At 51.4% G+C, this 22955-nt stretch overlaps 1 protein-coding gene across 3 annotated transcripts in view; it reads left to right on the forward strand.

The window, feature by feature from the left end:
- The window catches only part of FGF12 (fibroblast growth factor 12), a 271894-nt gene that overhangs the window by 151733 nt on the left and 97206 nt on the right, over positions 1-22955 (forward strand). The window contains exon 1 of one of the 3 annotated variants that reach the window (XM_074963333.1): positions 1615-1829. The exons of the other annotated variants lie outside the window; for them this stretch is intronic. Within the exon in view, the coding sequence (XP_074819434.1) occupies positions 1631-1829 (199 nt within the window). The 5' untranslated portion in view covers positions 1615-1630. Of the gene's footprint in view, positions 1-1614; positions 1830-22955 lie in introns of those variants that run through there. 3 annotated transcript variants of the gene reach the window in all.

A 22955-nucleotide genomic window follows, 5' to 3' on the forward strand; every position in this document is an offset into this window, starting at 1 on the left:
GCTCCAGCCCCTTGGGGCAGCGGCTCCGGGCCTCAGCGCCCCCCAGGCCGAGAAACACGGCGCTCGAGCAAAGTCAAAGGACAGGAGCGCCCGGGGCACTGGTGTTAGTCTGCGCCCGAATCCTCTCTCCCCGCAGGGCTCTGGAGAAAACAGCTGGGGGCGGGGGACGAGTCTAGCCGCTTCCCCGGCCCCGGGGAGAAGCAGAGTAACCCCCTCCCCACCCCACCCCCACCGCCCCTCGCCCCCTAGGCTCTGTCCGCCCGGGGGGCCGGAGCCGCCGCTGAGCTGCCGTTCCCTGGCTCTGCCCGGCGCTTTTCTCATCCAAACCTCGATCACGTAGGATTGCGTAGAGCGGGAGAGGCGAGGAAGGAGGCTGCGATTCTCCCGGCGCTTCAGCAAAGGCAGCGCCCGGCCCCCGGGCTGCAAACCCCCCAGCCGGGCGGGGCGGGCTCGCCCCTGAATCCTCCCGGAGCGGGCAGCGCCGCCAGCCGCAGCTGTCTGAGCACTGGCAACTCAGCTCATGCATGGCAGGAAGATGCCGGCGGGCGGCGGGGAAGCCCTGGCCACCGGCGCCTAGGACAGGCATGCGGAGCGCCCCGAGCCCGGCAGCCACACGCCGAGTCTGGGGGAGTTAGCGGCGGCAGGGGACGGGCACTGGCCGGCCGTGAGGCGGAGCAAGAGGAGCAGAAGCTCCGGGGCCGGCTGCAGCCCCTTCGCCCGGCGGATCCTTAGAGCGACAAAGTGAGCAGACAGCGCCCCGGCGGGCTCGGCAACGTGGCTCGCCTGGCCCGGGACCCGCCGCCGGAGCAGAGGAGCCCGGAGCGCAGCGGGAGAAGGGGATTTTCTCCCCCTTCCCTCCGTGCATTGCCCCGAGCGGCCCGGGGCAGGACCCTCCGAGACATGCCCGAGCTCTGCCCGTGACAGGGGCCCCAGGCGGGTCCCCGCGGGCCGGGGGAGCGGAGCGCACAGCAGCCGGGACCCGGACGGTGTGTGGGGCTCCGTGCCCTGCCCTGAGAGGAGCCTGCAGCGGGGATTTGTGCTGGCCGCGGAGCCAGGCCAGCTCGGGCCGCTTCCCCCCGAGAGAAACCCGCCCCCGCTGCCCGTCCCGTTGTGCAAAGCTCGCCGGGGATGGACTGACGCGCCCGCCCGGCCCCCAGGAGCTGCAGCCCGGCGAGGCGCACGGGAGGGATCCCCACCCTGCCACGCTCCGGCTTCCCAGGCAGCGGGGGGGCTCCCGAGGGACCCGCTGCCCCAGCCTGGCTCAGCCCGCGGGACTTGCTCTTCCAGAGACCTGCCTGCGACCGGGGCTGCTGCTGGGCCCCCACCTCCGCCCCGGCTCGGCTGCCCCGGCCCCGCGGACCTCGCCGTCCAGGGGCTCGCTGCCCAGCCCCCCGCGGGGCTCCCCGGCAGGCAGACGGATGGGGGGTGGCTGCGCCGGCCAAGGGGGGCGCAGGGGTGGGCGCGGGCTAGCCCAGGCCTCCCGCCCCTGACCGGCTGAGGCGTTCTGGGGTGCAGCGCGGAGAAGCCCCCCCCAGCCCCGCCCCTGGATTCTGCCCCCCCCCCGGGGCCCCTCACCCCGGCCTCCAGCCCCCCCTGGACGCCCCAGCGCTGGCCGGGCCGATGAGAGGCCATGGCCGCGGCTATCGCCAGCTCGCTGATCCGGCAGAAGCGGCAGGCCCGGGAGTCCAACAGCGAGCGGGTGACCACGTCCAAGCGCCGCTCCAGCCCCAGCAAGGACGGGCGCTCCCTGTGCGAGAGACACGTGCTGGGCGTCTTCAGCAAAGTGCGCTTCTGCAGCGGCAGGAAACGGCCGGTTCGCCGGAGACCAGGTCAGTGAGCCCGGCCCAGCGGCGGGGGCTGGCCCGGGCAGCGCTCTCAGCTCCTCCCGGGCAGCCTCTCTTCCTCCGCCCCAGTCCCCAGCCCTGCCCATCTCCCTCGGCCCCAGGGAACCCTGCCTGGCTTTGCAGCGAACTTCAGACCCTGGGCCAAATCCCGCCTGGTCCCTTTCCCTGGGGGTGAGTTGGGCCTCTGGGAGCAGCACCCGCTCCCCGGGCTGGGCCACCCTAGATGGTTCTGGATCCTCCCCGGCCAGGTGTTAAAGGCCAGCGTCCCACATTTCAGACCCTGCCTGGGATTGGTTAATTGCCAGCAGCAGCAGCAGCTGCCAGGAGACCACTTCTTCCTCCAAGCCAGTGCCCTAGTTAGGGAAAGGCTTTAGCATTAAAAATGAACCTCCCCATCCATGTCCTGTGTGCTGGGGAAAATTCACGCCCTGGAGCAGCCAGATTGAAAGGAGAGACACTTGCACTCCAGACCCACAGTTTTGATTTCTTCCCTCTGACTCTGGTTCAGCTGTTGGTTAGCACTTAACTATTCCCGGGGTCCTTGCAGGGGCTTGTATCATAGATCTGCATTGGCCTGGGGTCAATAACCACTATGTAGCTGTCTGGAAAAGGTGGTGAAATCGAGCCTTTAGCGATACCCAGCAATTCAGTCTCTTGTAGCTTAACCTAGTGTTATGTTTCCCCCTTGACCGTAGATAGCTATTGGCTTTTTAACAGTGTGTTCCTGTGTCCTCCCTGGTGACAAGGAAGTCTATAAATCCAGGGCAATTAAAATTGTGGCCATTTGATAAGCAGATGCAGGAAGTGCTGCTTCTCAAGTGGAGCTGCTTTGTGAATCTCACCAGCGTGTGATTAGTTTCGAGCACTGTTCCCTCTAAGCTGTGCGCATGCGCGCGCACACACAGATCCTAAACCCTGCGCACATGGCGAAACCCCGCACGCACAAATATTTGCACAGAAGCACAACAATTTGCACAGAATAAATTTTTTGCACACATGGCCTGTCAAAAATTAGAGGGAACGTTGGTTTAGAGACCTTCCAGATGGCAGCTGCACTAACAAATGCGTAATATTCAGATCACAATGGGTTAGAGAGGGTCTCTCCTGTGGGCCTGCAGTTTCCTTGTGCCCAGTGTCTGTGCCATGTGGACTGGAAACAGGTGCGATCCTCTTGAAAACCTCTGAGTTTTCAGTGCAAGTTGCTGCATTTCCAAAGTGAAGACCCACAAGTGCAGTTCAGTTTCTACAGGGCCCTCAGCCCCCATTGATAGTTGTGGGAACTCTGTACCTTGCAGGATTGGGCCCTAACGGGTTTATCTGTAGAAAACAGTTATTGTCTCTTTCCTTTTCCCATGTACATTACGTAGATTATTACAATCCACCGTGCTCCGTTGCTAGGGTACAGACCACGGCTTGGCTTAAGAAGTTGTCAAGGGCAGTAAAGAATAGTTGGGTGCTTTCCTCAGCCCGCCCACACACCCAGCAGCCACAGGTTAGAAAACACTGAGTCCTGGTTAGCGTAGCTCTTGGGGACATCAGTAACCTTCTGCTGATCTATTTAATCCTCACAGATTCGTTGGTCACCGAGAGATTCCTTGTTAGGTTTTTGCCCAATTGAAGTCAGACAGACAGAACTCTAGAGTAAAATATCAGAACTAGCTAAGACCTTGAGTGTAGCGGTCGCCTGCATGAGCTGTGCATTGGGGAATTCTGCCCATACTCTAGTCAGGACTGGAAAGGAATGGGGGGAAAGCCTCCCGAGGAGGAAGGCCAGGCATTCGGATTGTCCACAAAATAAAAAAATGAATCCGTTGAATCATGATGACAGCAACTCAGGTGCCATGGGGCTGAGGTGATGTTTAGCTGGTGAACTGGTTCTGCACTTGCAACACCCAGAGGGAACTTGGGTTCTGTCACTGCCTTTGGAAGAAGTTGCTTAAGGAGGGAAAAGAGCTGAAACAGAGCACGGCCCCAAGGTTTGCTAGCATAAAGTAGCTTTCAGAGTAGCAGCCGTGTTAGTCTGTATTCGCAAAATATATCAATAAATGTATGCTCAAATAAATTGGTTAGTCTCTAAGGTAGCATAAAGTAGTGATACAAGGAGCAGACTAGCAATGGTCTCGTGCATCACCTCACCACTGGTGACACGGGCCCAACTTGTTCTTATTCTCATTCATTAGTTGTAGGAGTGCGAGCCATGGCCCAGCACCCCAGGGTGCTAGGTCACAGCACCAAGATAGTCCCCAAAAGTTCAGACTTTTCCCTTAGGGAATTACTCTTGGTAGGTGTGGAATATAAATTGGGAATCTGTTCGCAGCAGCTCCTGCAGCCACAACCCAACTCCCCCTCCCCCACAATTGAGACAGCCTTCATCAGAGAGGCCAGGGACTGAATTGCATGGCAACTGAACGGTTGTGTGGCCTCTAGAGACAGCCCCTTCTGATTAAGGTGAAGGCACGTTCTCATACAGTGTCGCCAAGTTTACACGGTCAGGTCAGCAGACTCAGGCAGCCTGCTCTGCTCCTAATCCTGCATCCATGGGGCTTGATCCTGCAGGGTTCCAAACAGCTCCTTAGAGGGCTGAGTGCCCCCAAATTCCATTGACTTCAATGCTGGCTGAAGGTGCTAAGTAGCTTGCCAGACCAGTCCCACTAAAGACAAGGGAAGCTTTTATCTTTGATTTAAGTGGGGAAAGGAAGGGAGCCTGTATAAAAATGGAGCAAGACGGTGTAGAAGGCTGTCAATCATTCGCCTTTCACTGGCACTGCAGGCAGTATGCAGGAGATTTTAAACACCCTTTCACAGTCTCTTTTCATTCACACTATTCCAGATTTTGTAAATAGATGGTTCTTCATATTGCACGTCATTTTCCTGGACTCGCGGGTCTATGTACCAGAGCTGTTTAGAAGGCAGTGTCCACTGAGTTCGCTGCTAATGAGAGTGCCTCGTTTAGGAGTTTATTAATGCTGAAAGGAGTTATACATTGCAGAGTTTCTTTTGTGCACGGACGAAGATATGCAAAAAAAAAAGAAAACTGGTTTAAAAGGAAAGCGCATAAATTGTGTGGTGACCTCTGAACCCCCGTGATTACATTTTCTTGTTGATTTGTTGGCTCAGCAGCGTATAAGTTACTGAAAGCAGCGTCAGGAGACATGGGGTTAAAAATCCTTTGTGGAAATGGTACGTTGCCAGGGAAATTACAGCTACTTTCTTAGCCAGGCCTTTGTTTTATGGCTGTACTGAATAAGGGCCAAATGCATAGCATTTACACCGTGTTTTTCAACTATAGTGCTCAATATACTTTACAGGGTGGAGGTGATTCTCCCCATTTTGTAGATGGGGAAACTGAGGCACAGAGCCGTTGGATGACTTGTCCAAGAGCAAAGAGAGTCCTAATTTTGTGAATCTCATTCCAGTGCTCTCTTCTCTGGGCCACGCAGCTATCTGTATGCTGTGACACTGAAATCAAGAGGGGTTTGGAATGGGTCACGTTCACAGGATGCTCGAACAGAAAAAGTAACCCCAATGGCCACTATATTTCTTTTGTTTTGTTTTTGTTTTGAACAATATTTTCAAAGAATTGGTGCATCTTTAGCCTCAAAGACATGAACGTGTGTAACAGCTAGCCCAAGCAGTCGCTATAAATAGACGAGGTAGTAAAGGTATGTGCGTGTAAACACAAGTCTGCAGTGCTGTGCACTTTGTGCCATGATCTGCACCCTGGGCCAAGTGGGCTTGAAATGCTAGCACTTGGGTGAGGGGAGTATTCCAATCAGAATTCACTCACTTCGCACCAGGTGTAAATGGCAACCCAAGGGACCAAGCAGTGGAGAATCGGGCCCATACAGTGGCTGTCTGTCGTCAAAGATACCAGAGGGTAGCAAGAAGAATAAAGAGGGAGTGCAGAAAAAATTCCACTCTGTTGACCATAGGAAAATAGGGCTTAACTTGTAAAACCAACACTTGTTTCATCTGGCTTTTCAGTGGGCAATGACAACTCTCTGTGCAGCCTTTATGCTTTTGTGATCTCTCTTGTGTGTGCGCACACATAGGCCTAATGTGGTGTGAGAACAGAGAGGGCTCTTCTATATATTCCACTCTGAGCTGCAAATGTGGAGACGCAAGCTTATTCCTAGTGTCTGGAGTTAATACAGCCCATCAGCAGCAATTGTACAGATGTCCTACAACGTTTCCCTAAGGGGTCCTACCCATCCCATCCTCTTGCAGTTCCTTCCAGCATGCAAAGCCCCTTCTCTGTGTTTGGACACCTGCAAAAAGAGAGCACCACTCCCCCTCCTTATCTTTTTTCTACTTCAAGTCCTACCCTGAGAGAGAGTCCCGGGCCAGAGGGCACATGCAGCCCAGTGGCCATGACCTCACCCAGGGGCCTTCATAGGGAACTGCGATGGCACTTGGCTCTGCAGTGTATAAGCATTTGCCACGTCTCCTCCTGCGGGCTGTCTAGTGCAGCAGAACAAATGAGCTGTATCGGGTGTTTCTGGGGCCTTGCATACTGGTGGGAAGAGGAAGAGGAAGAGGTGTCAGGCAGCACATCATTGGAAGTCAATGGGAATGTTACCCAGGGCACCCACTATACCCTGAAACTGCCATTGACTTCATGGCCATATCAGACTATTTTCAGCGTCCTCCCTACTCTCTTCGGCCTCACTGTTCACGAGCTTCCAGCTCCAAAGGCTTAGCTCACGGTGCTCTTGCCAGTCACCTTCGCCTTGCAAAGACAAAACAAATGCTGCTTTTGCTTCTTAACGTGCACCTTGTTGTCATTCAGGCAGGGAACATTTGGCCGTTGAAGCTCTCAAGGTTTTTTGTAACGTGAAGGAAACGGTTCATTTGTAGGGACAAACTGCAGTGCTAGAAAGGAAAATACATAGCCTTAAAAACAGAACATCAGAATGGCCAGACTGGGTCAGACCAAAGGTCCATCTAGCCCAGTGTCCTGTCTGCCGACAGTGGCCAGTGCCAGCTGCTTCAGAGGGAATTTAAAATTCCCTTTAAAATGTTTGTTTTGAATTAAGAAGGGGGCTCTGGGATTTATAAGATTCATGTGTATGTACATCTATACACCTAAACAAGCAAAAATATCAGCGCAGAAGGGATTAGCTCAGCCACAGATTTTCTTGAAGCAGCTGAAGTTTTTATTTTATACAGAAGCTGTTGCAGACCATGTGCCCAGATCCTGAAGGCCTTGATTTCTCATTGGGAGGAAATGCTCATTGAAGCCAATGGAACTTTTCCCTGGACAAAAATTGCGGAAGAACTTCAGGATTTGGAACCACAGTACTTAGCGCATCCTATAAATCAAAACAAAATATATCATGGTAGTCCCATGGGCATAGCAGATCCATACAAAATCCCTCCTCCTTTTCTTTCAGTTCATAGACAATTTGGAAAATCATTCTTAGTGCGACACAATTCAGCCTCTTAAAAGATTTCTGCTTTCTTTAAAACGCTGTCATTAGCTCTCCCAGCAATTTTACGGGCGGTTTAGTCAAATGTGTTCTACTTTCTGTCAATTTTTATGGGGAAGAAAAGTGATGGAGCGCTAGGAATATCTATAATTATCTCTTTACCCTATGGAATTCATACAGCCCCAGTCGCCAGAGGATGTAGGTGATGGCTGTGTTGTCTGGGTGTATAAGGGTAGAATACTGCACACTTCCCATATACATGTTTGCATACAGCCAAGGGAAATGCCTCCATGCTCATCCTGCCTGGCCTCGCTGCAGTATTGGACACCATCCATCATCAACCACCCTTGTCCTGCTGCTGAGAAGCTGTCGGGGTGAGTGGAAGTGCCTTAAAATGCTCAGGTCCTTTCACTCAGACCAATCCCCTTTCCCCCAGATCCTGCCTCTTCTCCATATTATTCACAATCTGAAGCTGTTGGGGGAGCCGGTGAGACGACCTGGGCTGCAGTGCTGGCCGTGCAGATAGCACCGGACTCTGCATCCCCTTCACGCCAAGCACACACCGCGCCGCCTCCCGGCTCTCTCACTGCACAGCTGAGATCAGCCCCCACGTGAAGAGCAACTGATTAAACCTGAGCCTGGGTGGGACAGAAGCGATGCTGGTAAGAAGAGGGAAGAGCTTGGAGAGACTGATCTCCCCCACTGCTGAGGGCATCTGCCTTCAGGTGGGTGAGTCAGCCCATAGCCTTGGCATTCTTTGGAACTGTGTGTGCAATGGAAGCCCAGATAGCCACGCTGGGGGGGAAAGTGCCTGCTCCCATCTGTGCCAGTTGGCCAGAGGCTTGAGTCCCATCTTCCCAGACAGACCAGGCCTTGGGGATCCACATGCGTGACTGGCAGACTTGGTTATGGTTTCTCCTTCTGTCAGCACGCAGACCCTGAAACAACTCCAGCAGCCAATGCAGCTTACTGTGAACACATCACCCCAGCGGTCCGCTGCCCCAGCTCCTGCGTGAATCCCGTTGATACCTAAAGCTGTCCATGGGATTGGCTCTCGCGGCCAGAGAGATGTCTTCTTCCCCCGTGGCTTCCCAGAGCAGCTGTGTTCATAGGGAAGTGTAGCAGCAGACAGAGCAGTGTCGGGTGCAGCAGACAGAGCAGTCACCGGAGCGGGGTCTGGACTGTGAGAGCCTCACTGCTGCGAGAGGCAGGCGTGATCCTGGAACTCACCGTGTTCAGAACCAAATACAAACCCCAGTTCTCGGACTTACCTTCCTCTTCCCACTCCCCCAGAGAATCCCCATGTCACAAAGTGGACTGGGCCCTTTCAGAGGGAACAACTGGACCAGAGCCCCTGTGCCGCATTAGCAACCTTTAGCCGGATAGAGGGCAGCTGGTGTCTGTAAGGAGCCAAAGAGGAAGTTGTGGCAGGAGGGAGCTGTCAGAGGCTCCTTTCAAGAGTTTGAGACATTAGAGGAACAAGACTTCAGCCAGCCATAGGGCTGGGAGTGGCCTGCTAAAAGCAGGGACTTGAGTAGACTTTATCTTGGGAGTTTTGAGTTCTGTTTGCAACTGTGATATTAATAAACCCAGTACCTAAGGGAGGGGGTCTTTGCACAGAGAGTAGCCTATGTGTGAAGTTTATTGAGAAGCCCAGGAGGAAGGGAAACTGAGGCAGGGTGCTGCAGAGCCACCCCTGGCTATGAAGAGGTGCTTGGGAGGTGGGCTGCTTTGCTGCACTTTTGAAAATTAATCCTGTGTTTTTTCTCCTACTGGCTGGAAAACAAAAGAGAGAGAGAGAGAGAGAGAGTTATTGTTGTTTTTGTTCTTAAATACTTGGGTGATATATTAGAACCTAGAGTGATTACTAAGAATGTATATAGCCCCACTGATTTATGGCACTTTACAAACCGTGGGGTGGGATCCCCAATGAATGTGTTGGAAGAGGAGGAAAACTAGGTAGAAAGGCTTCCTGGAAGCAATGGGTTTGCAGGAGGGATTTGATGCTTGGTGGGAGCCAAGTGGGCGGCTGTTCCCTGCGTCAGTCGGGGGAGCAGGAGAGAAGTTGTGAAGCCAAAAATGGGCACAGGTTTGCAGCAGTACTGGGAGGATTTGTGCCATGGGGGAAAACGTTTGTGGGGAAGGAGGGATGATGGAAGGCCCTTTTAGCTCACCCTCTCCCTGCTCCGGCCAGTGCAGGACTGATCCTTTGAACAGAACTCACTCAATTCTGCTTTAGATCAGTCCTGACTCTTCTTTTTAAAGTTCAGATCCCCCTTTCCCTGCACCAAGCCCAGGCACAAGGACTTTGCATGGGGCTCGAATCCTCTCCACTCAAAGGCTGCAATGTTGTGGATGAGGTGCTGGTCACAGGTCCTGTGGCTCTGTCTCCATCCCTGACCCCAAAGACCAGTGCAGGAGGGGTGCCTGCCCTCTCCTGCCTGTGTTCTCAGCAGTCTGCCAAATGCACAGAGAAACCCCACAGTCCTGTGAAAGGTGCGGGGGGAGAGAGGAATGCCCTGCAAGCAAGTCAAGTCATGCAGCTGGTGCTGAGTGCAGGAGGCCACTCAATGCATCAGTGGGACGTGGTTTAAAATCGGGAGGCTGTATGGTTCCGCAAATCCCCATCTGGCCCTGCTGAAATCTCAGTCGAAAATTTTCACTTGATCCTGGTCCCAGCTGGCTACTAATTTTTGGAGCAGAGCAAACAGGTCTGTGGGGCTACTGATTCCTGGGGCTACTGGCTCCCAGTAGCGTGAGAGATTTGCAGACTTGGAAGTCAGAAGCCACCTGCCTATTGACAGCTTTAAAAGGAGGGTTCCAAAGTCATTTTCTTGTCCGGGCTGACCGGGCTTTTCCTGCCCCCATGCTGTGTGTCTGCCTGCAGCGCGGAGCACTGGTCTCCTGCGTTCTTTACAGCCTGAATGAGACTTGACCTGCTGCTTAAGGAGTCCGTCAGACCGGCAGCCGTGGTCGGTCAAACCCATGTGCTGGCTAACGGTGGCTGAGAGCTGGGATCTGCAGGCTAAAGGGGCAGAGCTAAGCGCACAGGGTGGCCTAGGGAATTCCGTCAGTGGCTGGGGAGCCTTTCGCCACCACGGGCAGCCGCTCACACCCAGCCCATGGGCATGGTGGCCGAATGCCATTCCTGTTTGATGGGTGTGGCGCGACCTAGGTAAAGTGAGCCCGTGTTCTCAGGCCGCTCCCTACAACTCTCTGCCTCACTCTGTGCCTCTTAGCAGGCTGCAGCACTGAGATACCTTGATAAAGGCATTCAAATACTGTCGCGTAGCGAGGACGGGCCGAGTGCGGCAGGCTGGCCTGTCTCCCGCTGAGGTGGAGATGCATTGGCGGACATTGCAAGGGGATGCGGGAATAGCTGCCGCCAGGGCAGGCGATCGTGCACCTTTCACCAGTGCCACCTTCACCTAGAAATGTTTTTAAAACACTGCACCCCCAAAAAAAGCCAAGGGGAGGAGCAGTAACCCCTTCTGTGCTTTGGGTCATTCTCTGCAGCCACAGGAAATGATCTGACTCCTCTTCCCAGGCCCTGCAACCCCGCCCTCTGCAGTGCCTGCCTCTCAATCCGTCCGGGGCTCTGCCCCCTGGGGTTAGTGCACAGGGTGTCACCAAAGAGCAGTGCTTGGGACACGGAGCTCTGTCAGAAACACCTCCTGGCTGCAGCCACTCCGTGTCACGGCTTCCCAATCTGCCGCTGATCTCCCCGCGGCTTGCGGGGCTGCCTTTCCTTGCCCGCCACCCCCACGTGCTGGCACGTTTCTTTCGGAAAGCTGGCTGTGCCCTCTGGAATCTGCCATTCCACACACATTGCACCAGCCTTGCCCTGGTTCCCCTAGGGAGTGTGGCTGGTTTGCAAGGGGAATACAGAGCTTACTAGGGAAGCAGCATGATCCAGGGAATGGGGCATGGAGATGGGCGACTCCACGACTGAGGGGTATTCCTGCCTCTTCCATGAGCTTGCTGTGTTAAGTCTGCTTTGGTCAAGTCACTGCTGCTCTGAATTCCCCCCTCTGTAAATTGGGTGGATGGATGACCAGTCAGCTTAACTTCTGTATCTGAAAGATAATGGTGCAAATAATTAAGCAATCAATTTGCAAATATCTAGAAGATAATAAAGTGTTAAGAAACAGTCATCATAGATTTGTCAAGAACAAATCGTATCAAACCAACCTGAGTGCTTTCTTTGACAGGGTAACAAGCCTCGTGGATGGGGGGAAGCGGTAGATTTGGTAGATCTTGACTTCAATAAAGCTTCTGATACTGTCTCACATGACCTTCTCATAAACAAACTAGGGAAATCCAACCTAGATGGAGCTACTATAAGGTGGGTGCATAACTGGTTGGAAAACCATTTCCAGAGAGTAGTTATCAGTGGCTCACAACCATGCTGGAAGGGCATAATGAGTGGGGTCCTGCAGGGATCGGTTCTGGGTCCAGTTCTGTACAGTATCTTCATCAGTGATTTAGATAATGGCATAAAGAGTACACTTTTAAAATTTGCGGACGATACCAAGCTGGGAGGGGTTGCAAGTACTTTGGAGGATAGGATTAAAATTCAAAATGATCTGGACAAACTGGAGAAATGGTCTGAAGTAAATAGGATGAAATTCAATAAGGACAAATGCAAAGTACTCCATTTAGGAAGGAACAATCAGTTGCACACGTACAGAATGGGAAATGACTGCCTAGGAAGGAGTACTGCGGAAAGGGATCTGGGGATCATAGTGGATCACAAGCTAAATATGAGTCAACAGTGTAACACTGTTACAAAAAATGCAAACATCATTCTGGGATGTATTAGCAGGAGTGTTGTAAGCAAGACACGAAAAGTAATTCCTTTGCGCTACTCCGCGCTGATTAGGCCTCAACTGGAGCACTGTGTCCAGTTCTGGGTGCCACATTTCAGGAAGGATGTTGACAAATTGGAGAAAGTCCAGAGAAGAGCAACACAAACGATTAAAGGTCTAGAAAGCATGACCTATGAGGGAAGATTGAAAAAAATATGGTTTGTTTAGTCTGGAGAAGAGAAGACTGAGAGGGGACATGGTAACAGTTTTCAAGTACATAAAAGGTTGTTAGAAGGAGGAAGGAGAAAAATTATTCTTCTTAACCTCTGAGGATTGGACAAGGATCAATGGGCTTAAATTGCAACAAGGGCGGTTTTAGGTTGAACATTAGTAAACCACTCGTCAGAGTGGCTAAGCACTGGAACAAATTGCCTAGGGAGGTTGTGGAATCTCCATCATTGGAGATTTTTAAGAGCAGGTTAGATAGACACCTGTCAGGGATGGTCTAGATAATACTTAGTGCTGCCATGCGTGCAGGGGACTGGACTAGCTGGCCACTCGAGGTCCCTTCCAGTCCTATGATTCTATGATGTGGATTCTTAGCCACCTTTGAGATCCTTGAGTGAAAAGGCCACACAAGCACTAAGTAGCCACACTGCTATTTCTGTTAAAGCAGTTCTCTTTAGCACAGATGGTAGAGGCCAAATAATAATGGCAAGGGATCTAGTCCCGGCTCCTGGGGGGTGGAGTGGAATCTGACTATCTCTTGTCTGCACCATGTGGGTTTGCTGTAGCTGGAGATCTCCTGGGTTGGGTCAGGATTTGTGCTTGGATGGAATATCATGTGGGTGCTGCAGGAAATGCAGCTGGTGATTTAGAGGCGCTCATTCTGCTGAGTCTGTACTGAATCGACTCTCCACCCACACAGCTAAAGAGCACTGTGAGGTGGAGGTCGAGATGAGTTTTAAAGTCACAGTCCCGACCGCTTGTGGTCAGTAAAGACCCAGTGGTTGGAAGCATGGAAGCCCGGGCAAAAGGAAGATCATTCTAACACTGCTGCCTACCCAAACGAGATCCACCGGTAGTTTCCATGGGATATGTCACTTTCTCCACTTCCTGTCCTGAGTGGCTGGGTAGCACAGCGGTGCTCTGTTAAACAGCTGCTGTGTTTTACCCGAGAGGTGACTGCCTGTGAGTGGCTGGGGAAACATACAGAAAGATGCGATATCAACTCATGCTAACACCCCCCACCACCCATTTCCCAGCAGAAAGCTGAAACCTAAAGGGTGCAAACGGTGGTCATAGTAACTAGACAAAGCTGTTGCCTTCCAACAGAGTCAGATGTAAAATATTTAAGTACCTCGGTTTGAAATGAAAGGGGGAAAAGCCAGGTCCTGGGGTTAATAGAACCTGCTCACTTTATTTCTGTTTATCTAGACTAACATACTTTGCAATGCCCTCCCCCTGCCCGAAGCACAAATAGCTTCTTTTCTGAGCAGTTCCCTTCCACGGTATCGGGGCTGCCATCAAAATACATTCTTGTCGCCTCCCAAAGTGCAACGGTTTGCAAAAGGTCAAGAGTATGGGATTCGTGAGAGCAAAACCAAGCTGCAAACCGGCACTCCATTTATTTTTTTGCCCAGAAAATTGTAAAAACAGGCTGAAATTAGCCAACAGCAACAGAACTCCCTGTCGTCAAAGGATTGATCGTGGAACATGCCCTGCCCACCGGTGCACACAGCTCTCCTGGCCCTTGCAGAGCTGTCGGAGCAGGGAGAGTCGTGGGCAGGTGTGTGTGAGTTATGGAACACTAGCTGAGCCGGGGCGGGCTCTGAGTTACTACTGAGACTTCTTTCCCAGGTGTCTGGCTGCTGGGTCTTGCCCACGTGCTCAGGGTCTAAGTGATCGCCAGATTTGGGGTCAGGAGGGAATATTTGCCCGAGTCAGATTGACAGAGACCCTGGGTGGTTTTCGCCCTCCTCTGCAGCATGGGGCACAGGTCACTTGCAGGTTTAAACTAGTGTAAATGGTGGATTCTCTGTAACTTGAAGTCTTTATACCATGCCTTGAGAGCTTCAGTGTCTCAGCCAGAGGTTAGGGGTCTATCACAGGAGTGGGTGGGTGAAGATCTGTGGCCTGCAGTATGCGGAAGGTCAGACTAGACGATCATGATCCCTTCTGGCCTTAAAGTTTAAGAGACCCAATCCTGCAGCTGAATCAGCGCAGGCTGCTCCTTATACTGCAGGATCAGGGCCTTAGTCAGTGAGGCCAGTGGTTTTCAACCAGGGGTACGTCTTCCCTTGAGGGTACGCAGAGCTCTTCCAGCTCATCTAGATATTTGTCTCATTTTACAACAGGCTACATAAAAAGCAGTAGCAAAGTTAGTACAAACTAACATTTCATACAGACAGTGACTTGTTTCTACTGCTCTGTACACTATACACTGAGATGTAAGTACAATATTTATATTCCAACTGATTTATTGTATAATTATATGATAAACGTGAGAAAGCAAGTCATTTGTCAGTTGCAGTGTGCTGTGACACTTGTGTATTTTTATGTCTGATTTTGTAAGCAAGCCGTTTTTATATGAGGTGAAATTTGGGGGCACAGACGAATCAGACTCCTGAAAGGGGTTCAGTAGTCTGGAAATGTTGAGAGCCACTGAGTTAGGACACCCTGTTTCAGAAATGCTGTGATGAAAACAATCCTTGATCTTCTGACGTTCACACCCATTGTCTGATGAGAGACGTCAGATCCTTGAGAGGATTCTCTGTGGAGATGGGTAGAAGGGCTAGCAAGTCATGGTGCTGTGAACACCAGTGTACTGATTGCTGTTTTATTTTGGTTTTGTTCTTTTAAATACGGGCCTCATTTGTTTGGTGAAACCACAAGCATAGTTGTTAAAAAGGTAACTAACTCTGCTTTCGTTTTACTTAATTTCCTTAATTCCTGAACCCACCCTCTTCGGTTCCGTCATCTTAAAAATACAGGGATCTGTGCACATAAATGCTTTAAAAATCTTGCAGTTATTTCTTTGGAGTAAATGGCATTTATCAAATACAATAATTTGTTGTATTCTTAGGAGGGGAAGTGGGCTTCAATGATAGGAAAGTATGATTTGCCCAACCCTAGTTTAAGGGTTTCCTGGATCCCAGATTTTATCAGGTTTAGTGTCCAAGTTTTGTTCCTAGTTACAGGTTTTGTTCTAGATTCAGATCATTTTTAGCACAGGCTGGACAGATTCCATCATCCTTATCACAGAACCCAGTAAGTCAGCTCTATAGTCACAGCTCTCTAGTGGGAGGCAGTGCGGCCCTGGGGGGAGATTAACAAATACTCAGGGCTCTAGTCCCAATTTGCTGCATCAGTAGGAGTTGTGGGTGCTCGGCAGCTTCTGAAAATTAGCCCCCGCCCATATTTCAAGCTAGCTGGTCCAGAAACAAAAGCATGATTTAAAAGATAGGCCTTAACCCTTTGGTGCCTTGGTTTCACCATTAGTAAAATAGGGACAACATTTCTTACTCACCTTCATCAAAGTGTTTTGAGAAACACAGATGGAAAAATGCTATAGGGAGAAGACACGTTTCCATCTTATTTAGTTTAGAGCTTACAAAACAAATGTTTTGTCCTGTATTTCCTTCCTAAAAATTTAGGTTCCTATATTTCTCAGGTTCCTAAGGGTGGCAAGGAATCATCGGGAGATATGAATGATGGTTGTGGTTCCGAGTGCATCATTTGTCACTTACCTCGTGAATTCCTGGAGGCCTTCCATGGTTTCTGATGGGCTCCGCTCGGTTCTCTTTTGTGCTGTTTTCGGCGTAGTAGTCGCCGTGTTGGTCCCAGGATATCAGAGCTAACACCTTTTATTGGACCAGGTTCTGTCGGTGGAAGTTAGACGTTTACAGGATAGTGCCTCCCCAGCTTGTCTCTCTCGTGTTCTCCTGCTGTTTTGTGTTTTAATGATTTCATTCCCCCGGAGCAGAAGGCCGACGTAGCCAGTTCAGTGGAGTTGGGTTTTATTTGTTTGTGTGCGTTCCGATGGCTTCTGCAGTATTTCAGGCTTGCAGAACTGCTGAGGGAAGTGGAGAGACTGCATGTCCGGGAGCAGCACAGCTCACAGCGTGGCAAGGTGGGGAGTGCCTCGGATTATTTGTCATTGCGGTGTGCGCTCTGGCATCCTCGAGGTGGCCAACAGTGGAAGTGAGAGGTGAAGGGTCCAGGTGGGGGAGGCATGGCTTGAATCCCTCCCAACATGGAGCTCAGAAGGGTTGTGAAGTCACTGATTACCTGGGACGAGTCAGCCTGCCACCAACTCTTCAAGACACGGGGGTACCCAGGCCTCGTGGTTGTGCAGGGGGGGTTAGGGCAGCAAAACCATTCCCTTGTGATGTGTGTGGGGTCAGTGGCTGCAAGTGGGGAGGGGGGGTGGAGTGGGGTGGGGAGAGGACAGAGCCCTAGCTCCTCCCTCAACCAGCCAGGTGCAAAGGAAGCCGCATCCTGAAATTTCACCCCCAGAGCAAGAGGGGTCTGGCGAAGGAATCCTGACTGCCTGAGTCATAATTCCTTCCTGGGTCTCTTCCTAGGCTAGCACAGCTACGGGCCGTCCCTTAGCTGGGCCTGAGCCCAAGGCTTGCTCTGGTCCTGGGGTGAGCTCTTCGGTGCAGGGCCTGCCTTCTTGCTAGACATGTGTACAGCGCCTCGCCTGGCAAGCTCCAGATCCCAGTGCGGGACCTCTTTAGGCACGGCTGTAAAATGAATAGACTGATTTTGCCACTCTCGTTTCATCCTTGCTTTACACTCACTGAGATGGGGGCTCAGTGCTGGGGTGGGGCGGGCTGGAGAAGTCCCGAGACAGAGAGTGTAAATCCACTGAAGTTGCAGTCGGGATGGACGTGGCCTGGGGAACAGCCCCTGAAAGAAGCTGTGTTCTTGTTCAGTTCAGGGTGTCCCACTTCCACCTGAGGGAAGTGCAGTCTGGGTCGTGGACCCATCCCTGGGGGTTGGACCCATCCCTAAGACCTACACTGTCATTTGTTTCCATCTTGGTGTATGGGCTGATATTCGGCCACATTGCTGAGTGGGTCAGGAATAGCTGCAGAGTAACACTTGAAAGAAAGGGTATATGTAGATCACGCAGCCACCTGTTCCCCACATTCCTGGGGTGTGAGCTACCTACCCACGTCAGTAGCCAAGGCATTGCCTCTACCAGGAAATTAATGTTCTGATAGCTGGAATTTCTTCTGTCTCTTTCATTAACCTCTCCCAGAAGTCAGGTCTGATTTTGACTCTCTTTGCCATGAAGAGGGTGCATTAATTCTAAGCGCTGACCCAGCCCTGCTGCCATGAGCCTGTGTCCTGGCGGCTCTCAGTGAGTATCGGGCTCGGTTTCTGCCCCAGGGACGAGGCACGCTCGTGTGGGTGGAGCAGCCTGTGAAAAGTTTTAGTGCTGATGAAACGTTCCAGAGACGTGAGCCATATTCAGAGGGGGGCCAAACTGAAATCAGCCCTGTCACGCCGATGTAACTGACAGCAGAGTTACGCCTCTTACCTTGCCAAACGGCAGCGTAAACTCCCTTCCACTGCGCCGGGGCTTTCCCCCTTGATCTGCCTTGGGGGGCACAGGGCACTCAGTCTGAATGCTCATGGATTCCTCAACCTCTGTGCTGAGCCTCTCCGGGGTGGTGCGGGGGATGGGAAGTTAATGTCAGTGTCACATTTTGGGGTGCAGCCCAGACCAGTCAGGGGCTGTGTCACCGCTTGTCCTGTAACCCTTAAAATGCTCTGCTGTTGCTGCTCCCTCTCTGGATGCTCCCAGCCAGCTGACAAGCCTGCACCGCGGGTCTGTGTTCAGCAACCCTGGTTCAGCAATTCTGACCCCAGCAGCCTGCTTGTTATGTCACAACCACACTCTGGTCTCCACCAGCCTGGGTTACCACTGTCCAAGTGACCCCAACACACCCCCAGGCCTGAATTTCCCCCAGATTTTCTACCTGAACTGTCCTGCCCTCTCCTGGAACGTTCAGAGGCGTAAAAAGCTCCGTCGCTCCTTTAAAGAGACAAAAGCCCGGCAGCACGTTGCTTTAACCGGCATTAACAATCACTTCAGGGCAAACACAGCACTGGGTTGATTTGTGATAAACCAAGATTATTTCATCAAAAGCGATAGGTTTTAAGTGAGTGTAAGTACAAGGGATAAAGACACAATGGTTACAAGCAAATAAAAGTAAAGTACGCTTCCCAGTGGCTAAGACATAACTCAACAAGCTACCACCTTGGTTCTAGGTAGATTTCTTACCAATCTTTTTCTTTCCAGCCATGGCTGACTTTCTCTCAGTCAGGACCTTGCACTTTTTAAGGACATAATTCCAGCACATATCCATAACTCTTCGTATGCACCCCAAACATACATTCCAAGAGCACAGTAATGATCAGTTCCCAGAAACTTCAACCCCCCTGATTGAAAGACCCATTTTTCTCAGTTCACAAGAGCTCTGTCCCCTTGTGTCTGTCCAGTGATGGATGCCAAGATGGCTTCTTCTCTCTCCGAATTGTCCCAAACTCACTGTTTGGTCCCCAGGCTCAGGATGACCTCTCGCTGTTCTTCCGTGCCAGTGGACTTCACATCCCCCATATGTAAATGGGGCTTCCATTGTTTTTGTTCACACCTTGCTTAATTTCACTGGAGACAGGTAGACAGCTCCCTTCTCTCCTGTCTGGGAGGAATCCCATTTCTCTCTTAGTTTGGTCACTGACTTTAAAACATAATATCAGTGAGTATCCATAATTTCTCCTACAGTGTAAATTCATACATTATACAATGATAGTAATCACCAATGTGTCATTAGCTTTCAAAAAAGACCATACTTGATACACTTTTATAATAGTCACGTTGTACACAATCAGTTGAGTCAGTTGCTTGTCATTTGTGGTTCAGAGCCCGGCAAGGTTGCTAGGTTGATGGCTTTGTTTACCTTTTATGTAAATGTATCTTCACTGCCGCTGCCTGGCGACCCGGCTAGTCAGACAAACAAATACACATTCCTTTGTCTAGGACTGACTGGGCTTACACATTGCTTGCCAAACACTTTAAAAGGACATAATTCCAGCAGATATCCATACCTCTTTGTACGCACCCCATACTAACGATCAGTGAGCTATTAGCTTGCCAATGATAGCATACATGACACCGTTTAGATACAGATCAGGACAACAGTGTGTGTGAGGTGTAGCGAGTATGTCAGGCCTGACAACTGCTGCTGACATAGAGTAGTGAGCCACCAATGGGCCTCTGTATCACAGTTAGTTAGCAGGCTGGCTTGCTTACATGGACACCTGTCTTCTACAAACTGGCCTGAGCTATTGAGCCTGCTTCTCCCCTGCCTTGCACCTTATGTGCAAAGTGGGTGAGACTTGGGCCCAGTTACAGGGCAGAGGTTGGGGAGAGGAGCCCTCTCCCCAATTTGCAGAGCGGCTGCTCCCCAATGGCTGACGTATTCCAAAGGATCCACAAAGCCATGGATTCCCTGGCCCCACCCGTCCTTCAGCATGTCCCAGCAGCACCTCTTCCTGTCCCATGCATGCCGCCACACAGCTATCCCCGCAGAGCTGAGCTCCTCATTGCACAGGGGCTGCACATGGGCTGTGGGGCAAACCTCCAGCATGACACAACCTCCCCACTTCCTGGGGAGCCTCTGCTCCTGCTGGGGATAGACTTGCCCTGAAGGGAATAAACTCAGTAGGAGACAGGCAGCGTAGCACAAAGTCCTGTGTGTCCTGTCCCCTGTATGGCAGTGCAGGAAGACAGCTGCTCTGCGGGCCAAGGAGTGTCAGTATTTTTCCTCAGAGGCATCAGCATGGAATAGAAAAGTTCCCTGGGATGTTCTTTCCCCTGTAAGGTACCCGTGTGCTCGAATGACTCCCTGCCAGTAATGGAATGAGACTGCCAGGAGACGTCCTTTCGGGGCACTGAGCCCATGGCCTGGCTGCGTCTTTCTGAAGCGTGTCCCGTTGCTCAGTAAAGCAGAGGCTGGTCCTGTGAACTCAGGCTGTTGTTTTGTTTAATTATTATGGAGGCGCCCGTCTATAGTAGGGTTGGGTTGAGATTTGCAGCCAAAGTGGGTAAATGCATGTGTGCAGTGGAGCCCTATTCCCCTGGAGTCATTTTCTTCTCCGAATACACGCTCTGTAATTGGAGGGTGATGGTAGCCCTGCTATTGCTAGGAGCTGCAGTGAGCTGGGCCTTTAATTTGACAGCGAAAGGAGAGTTTCACGGCGGCGGAGTTCCGCGATCGGATGTCGAACATGACACTCCTCGAGATCCTGGTTTGCTCACTTACAGCTCTCTGTCCATCCCCCCCACACAGTGGTGATAAATTGCAGCGCTGTCGCATATCCAGGGGCATGTGATGACTTCGGAGGCAGGTTTATGGGTCAGTTTAGGACCGCTGCATTATTAGGGAGTGCCTACTTGTGTCCATACACCATCATCGTAGGCGTCCTCGTTTTCTCTGCCCACCTGATTATACAGGGCCAGGTGCCCTCTTGCTCTCCCACCCGCTTGCCAGGTGTGCACCTGCAATCTTGCACCACGTCCATGCCGTCACCCTTTGCAGGGGCCAGATGTGAGGGGAGGCGTGGGAATGTTTGCTTCCGAAAGCTGTTGCAGCACCAGTGTTAGAATTGCTGGAGGCCACTCTCAAGAGTTTGTACCTGCAATGCAGGGGGCATGTGTGCTACAGATGTACCCGGACATGTGTTCCCCTCACCCTCCCGGTACACTCTATAGACTGACAGGTCAAGTCACTGCAGGCCACCTGCTGCAGGGTCCTTCCAGGTAGGGGAGCCCCTTTCTCAAGGATTGCTTCTACTCAGGACAGTTGTTTTCCACTCCTCACCCCCACCGGGAGGGTTCTCCACCCTGACTGACTGCAGTGGGGGTTGAGAGCACTCAGGGCCTTGCAGCATCAAGCCCTATTTGCAGGGAGAAGGATTTGATACCTCGACCTCACAGTGGAAGTGCTGGAAAATGCAATGTCTCTGCCTGGTGTCAAGGAAGCTCCGACCTGATTCTCTCTGGTCCCGCACCTCACACCAGTGCAAAGTAGGTTCTGACCGCTCCCCTTTGGAGGGGGTAGCACCTGGCCCAGGTACGAACGGCTGCACAAGGTGCAGGGCCGGGGAGAATCAGGGCCCCTGCATACAAGCACAGCTCCTGGCTCTGCTGTAGAAGTCCCCAGTTTTTGTGGGTTCAGTAAAGCTTGCCGGTATGTTGTGCTGTGGCTCCAGTCATGATGATACACTGATTGAAACCAACCACTTACCACACCGTTAATCTCGACTCATTGCTGCCCCCAGTTACTGGAGTGGGAGAGAACAATTATCCTCTCTCTGTTTCCCATCTCTCCCAGGGTTCGCTGCTGACGCCTGTCACCATAGCAATCTGCACTGGGTGCACTGATGGATTTTCTTGATACGCTCATATAAACGGTCACTAACGCTGTGGTTTGACACTAGCTCTTTTCCTGGTGTGTGGCTGTTATTTAGTTTTAACAAGTGTTCTGGAATCATCACTTTTTAGGGGAGGGGAGGGTGAGAGTGATTTCTGTGATGGCACTTTGAAGTTGCAGTTAATTTAAGTAAATTAGAAGCCGTTTACGCTCTGACATGAATGGTAGTTTTGGTGTGTTAAGGAGCTGGGAGCTGCCTGGGTGAGTCATAAATCAACCACCCCTTCTGACAGCTGCAGCCTGAATGGAGGAAAATGAGAATAATGGAATGTGTAAGTTCCAGGGTAAAATGTTTAATTGCCACAAACAAATGTTTAAAAAACATTTCGGTGAGTTGTGCTCCCGAGATGTAATGCAGGGCTCGGAGTGTTTGCCGTCACATCCTTGGCAAAACTGTTTCATGGACACAAAGGATATTCAGTGTCCTCCCAGTGCCGATGAGCGGTGGAAATGCTCCCCTTTGCTGGATGAATGTTCTTTGCCGAGCAACAGGTTTCAGGAAAGGCCGGTTTGAAATCCTGCATTTGGAATCTTTGATAATATTGCTCCATTTTCCCCTCCACTGAATTCAGACACAGACTTTCAGCCAGAGTACTTTTGTTCTTGCTTCTTTGCTCTTTTTCTAGACAGAACTCCGTCTCCATTGAGAGCACACACAGTGTCTCTCTCCTCTTGAACAGTCTGCACTTTGCCGCACACAATGGCTGTCTGTCCATGGAGGCAGCAGATTCCTTAGGTATTTAAAGTTTTCAGTGCACAGAAAACAAACGCTTAACAGTTTCATAGTCCAAGACGCAACAAATACAGAGTGCACTATCCAGGTGCTGTATTGAGGACAGTGTTGGAATTGCAAGATATCACTTTAAGAGTGTGTATGTGGGTGGGGGAGGAGCTGGGGGAAAAAGACAGATTAAAGTAAGGTAGGGTAGTCGAGCCTCTGCTTTTAGAGAGCAGCCTGCTTTGTCTCTTTCTGTTTTGGGTTCTTGTGTATTGTTGCTCTGAAGTCTAAGGCGTAAGTAGTGTTACTCTGCAACCTTCCAGCAGAAATATTTATATGTTTTATCTACTTTCTGAGTGTGTGCGCTATGAGCATAAATGCTCAGGACAGAGATCATAAGAACATAAGAATGGCCATACTGGGCCAGACCAAAGGTCCATCCAGCCCAGTATCCTGTCTACCGACAGTGGCCAATGCCAGGTGCCCCAGAGAGAGTGAACCTAACAGGTAATGATCAAGTGATCTCTCTCCTGCCATCCATCTCCACTCTCTAACAAACAGAGGCCAGGGACACCATTCCTTACCCATCCTGGCTAATAGCCATTAATGGACTTAACCTCCATGAATTTATCCAGTTCTCTTTTAAA

The sequence above is a fragment of the Natator depressus genome, chromosome 9 (genome assembly GCF_965152275.1).
Source record: "Natator depressus isolate rNatDep1 chromosome 9, rNatDep2.hap1, whole genome shotgun sequence".
In the NCBI taxonomy this organism is placed as follows: Eukaryota; Metazoa; Chordata; order Testudines; family Cheloniidae; genus Natator; species Natator depressus.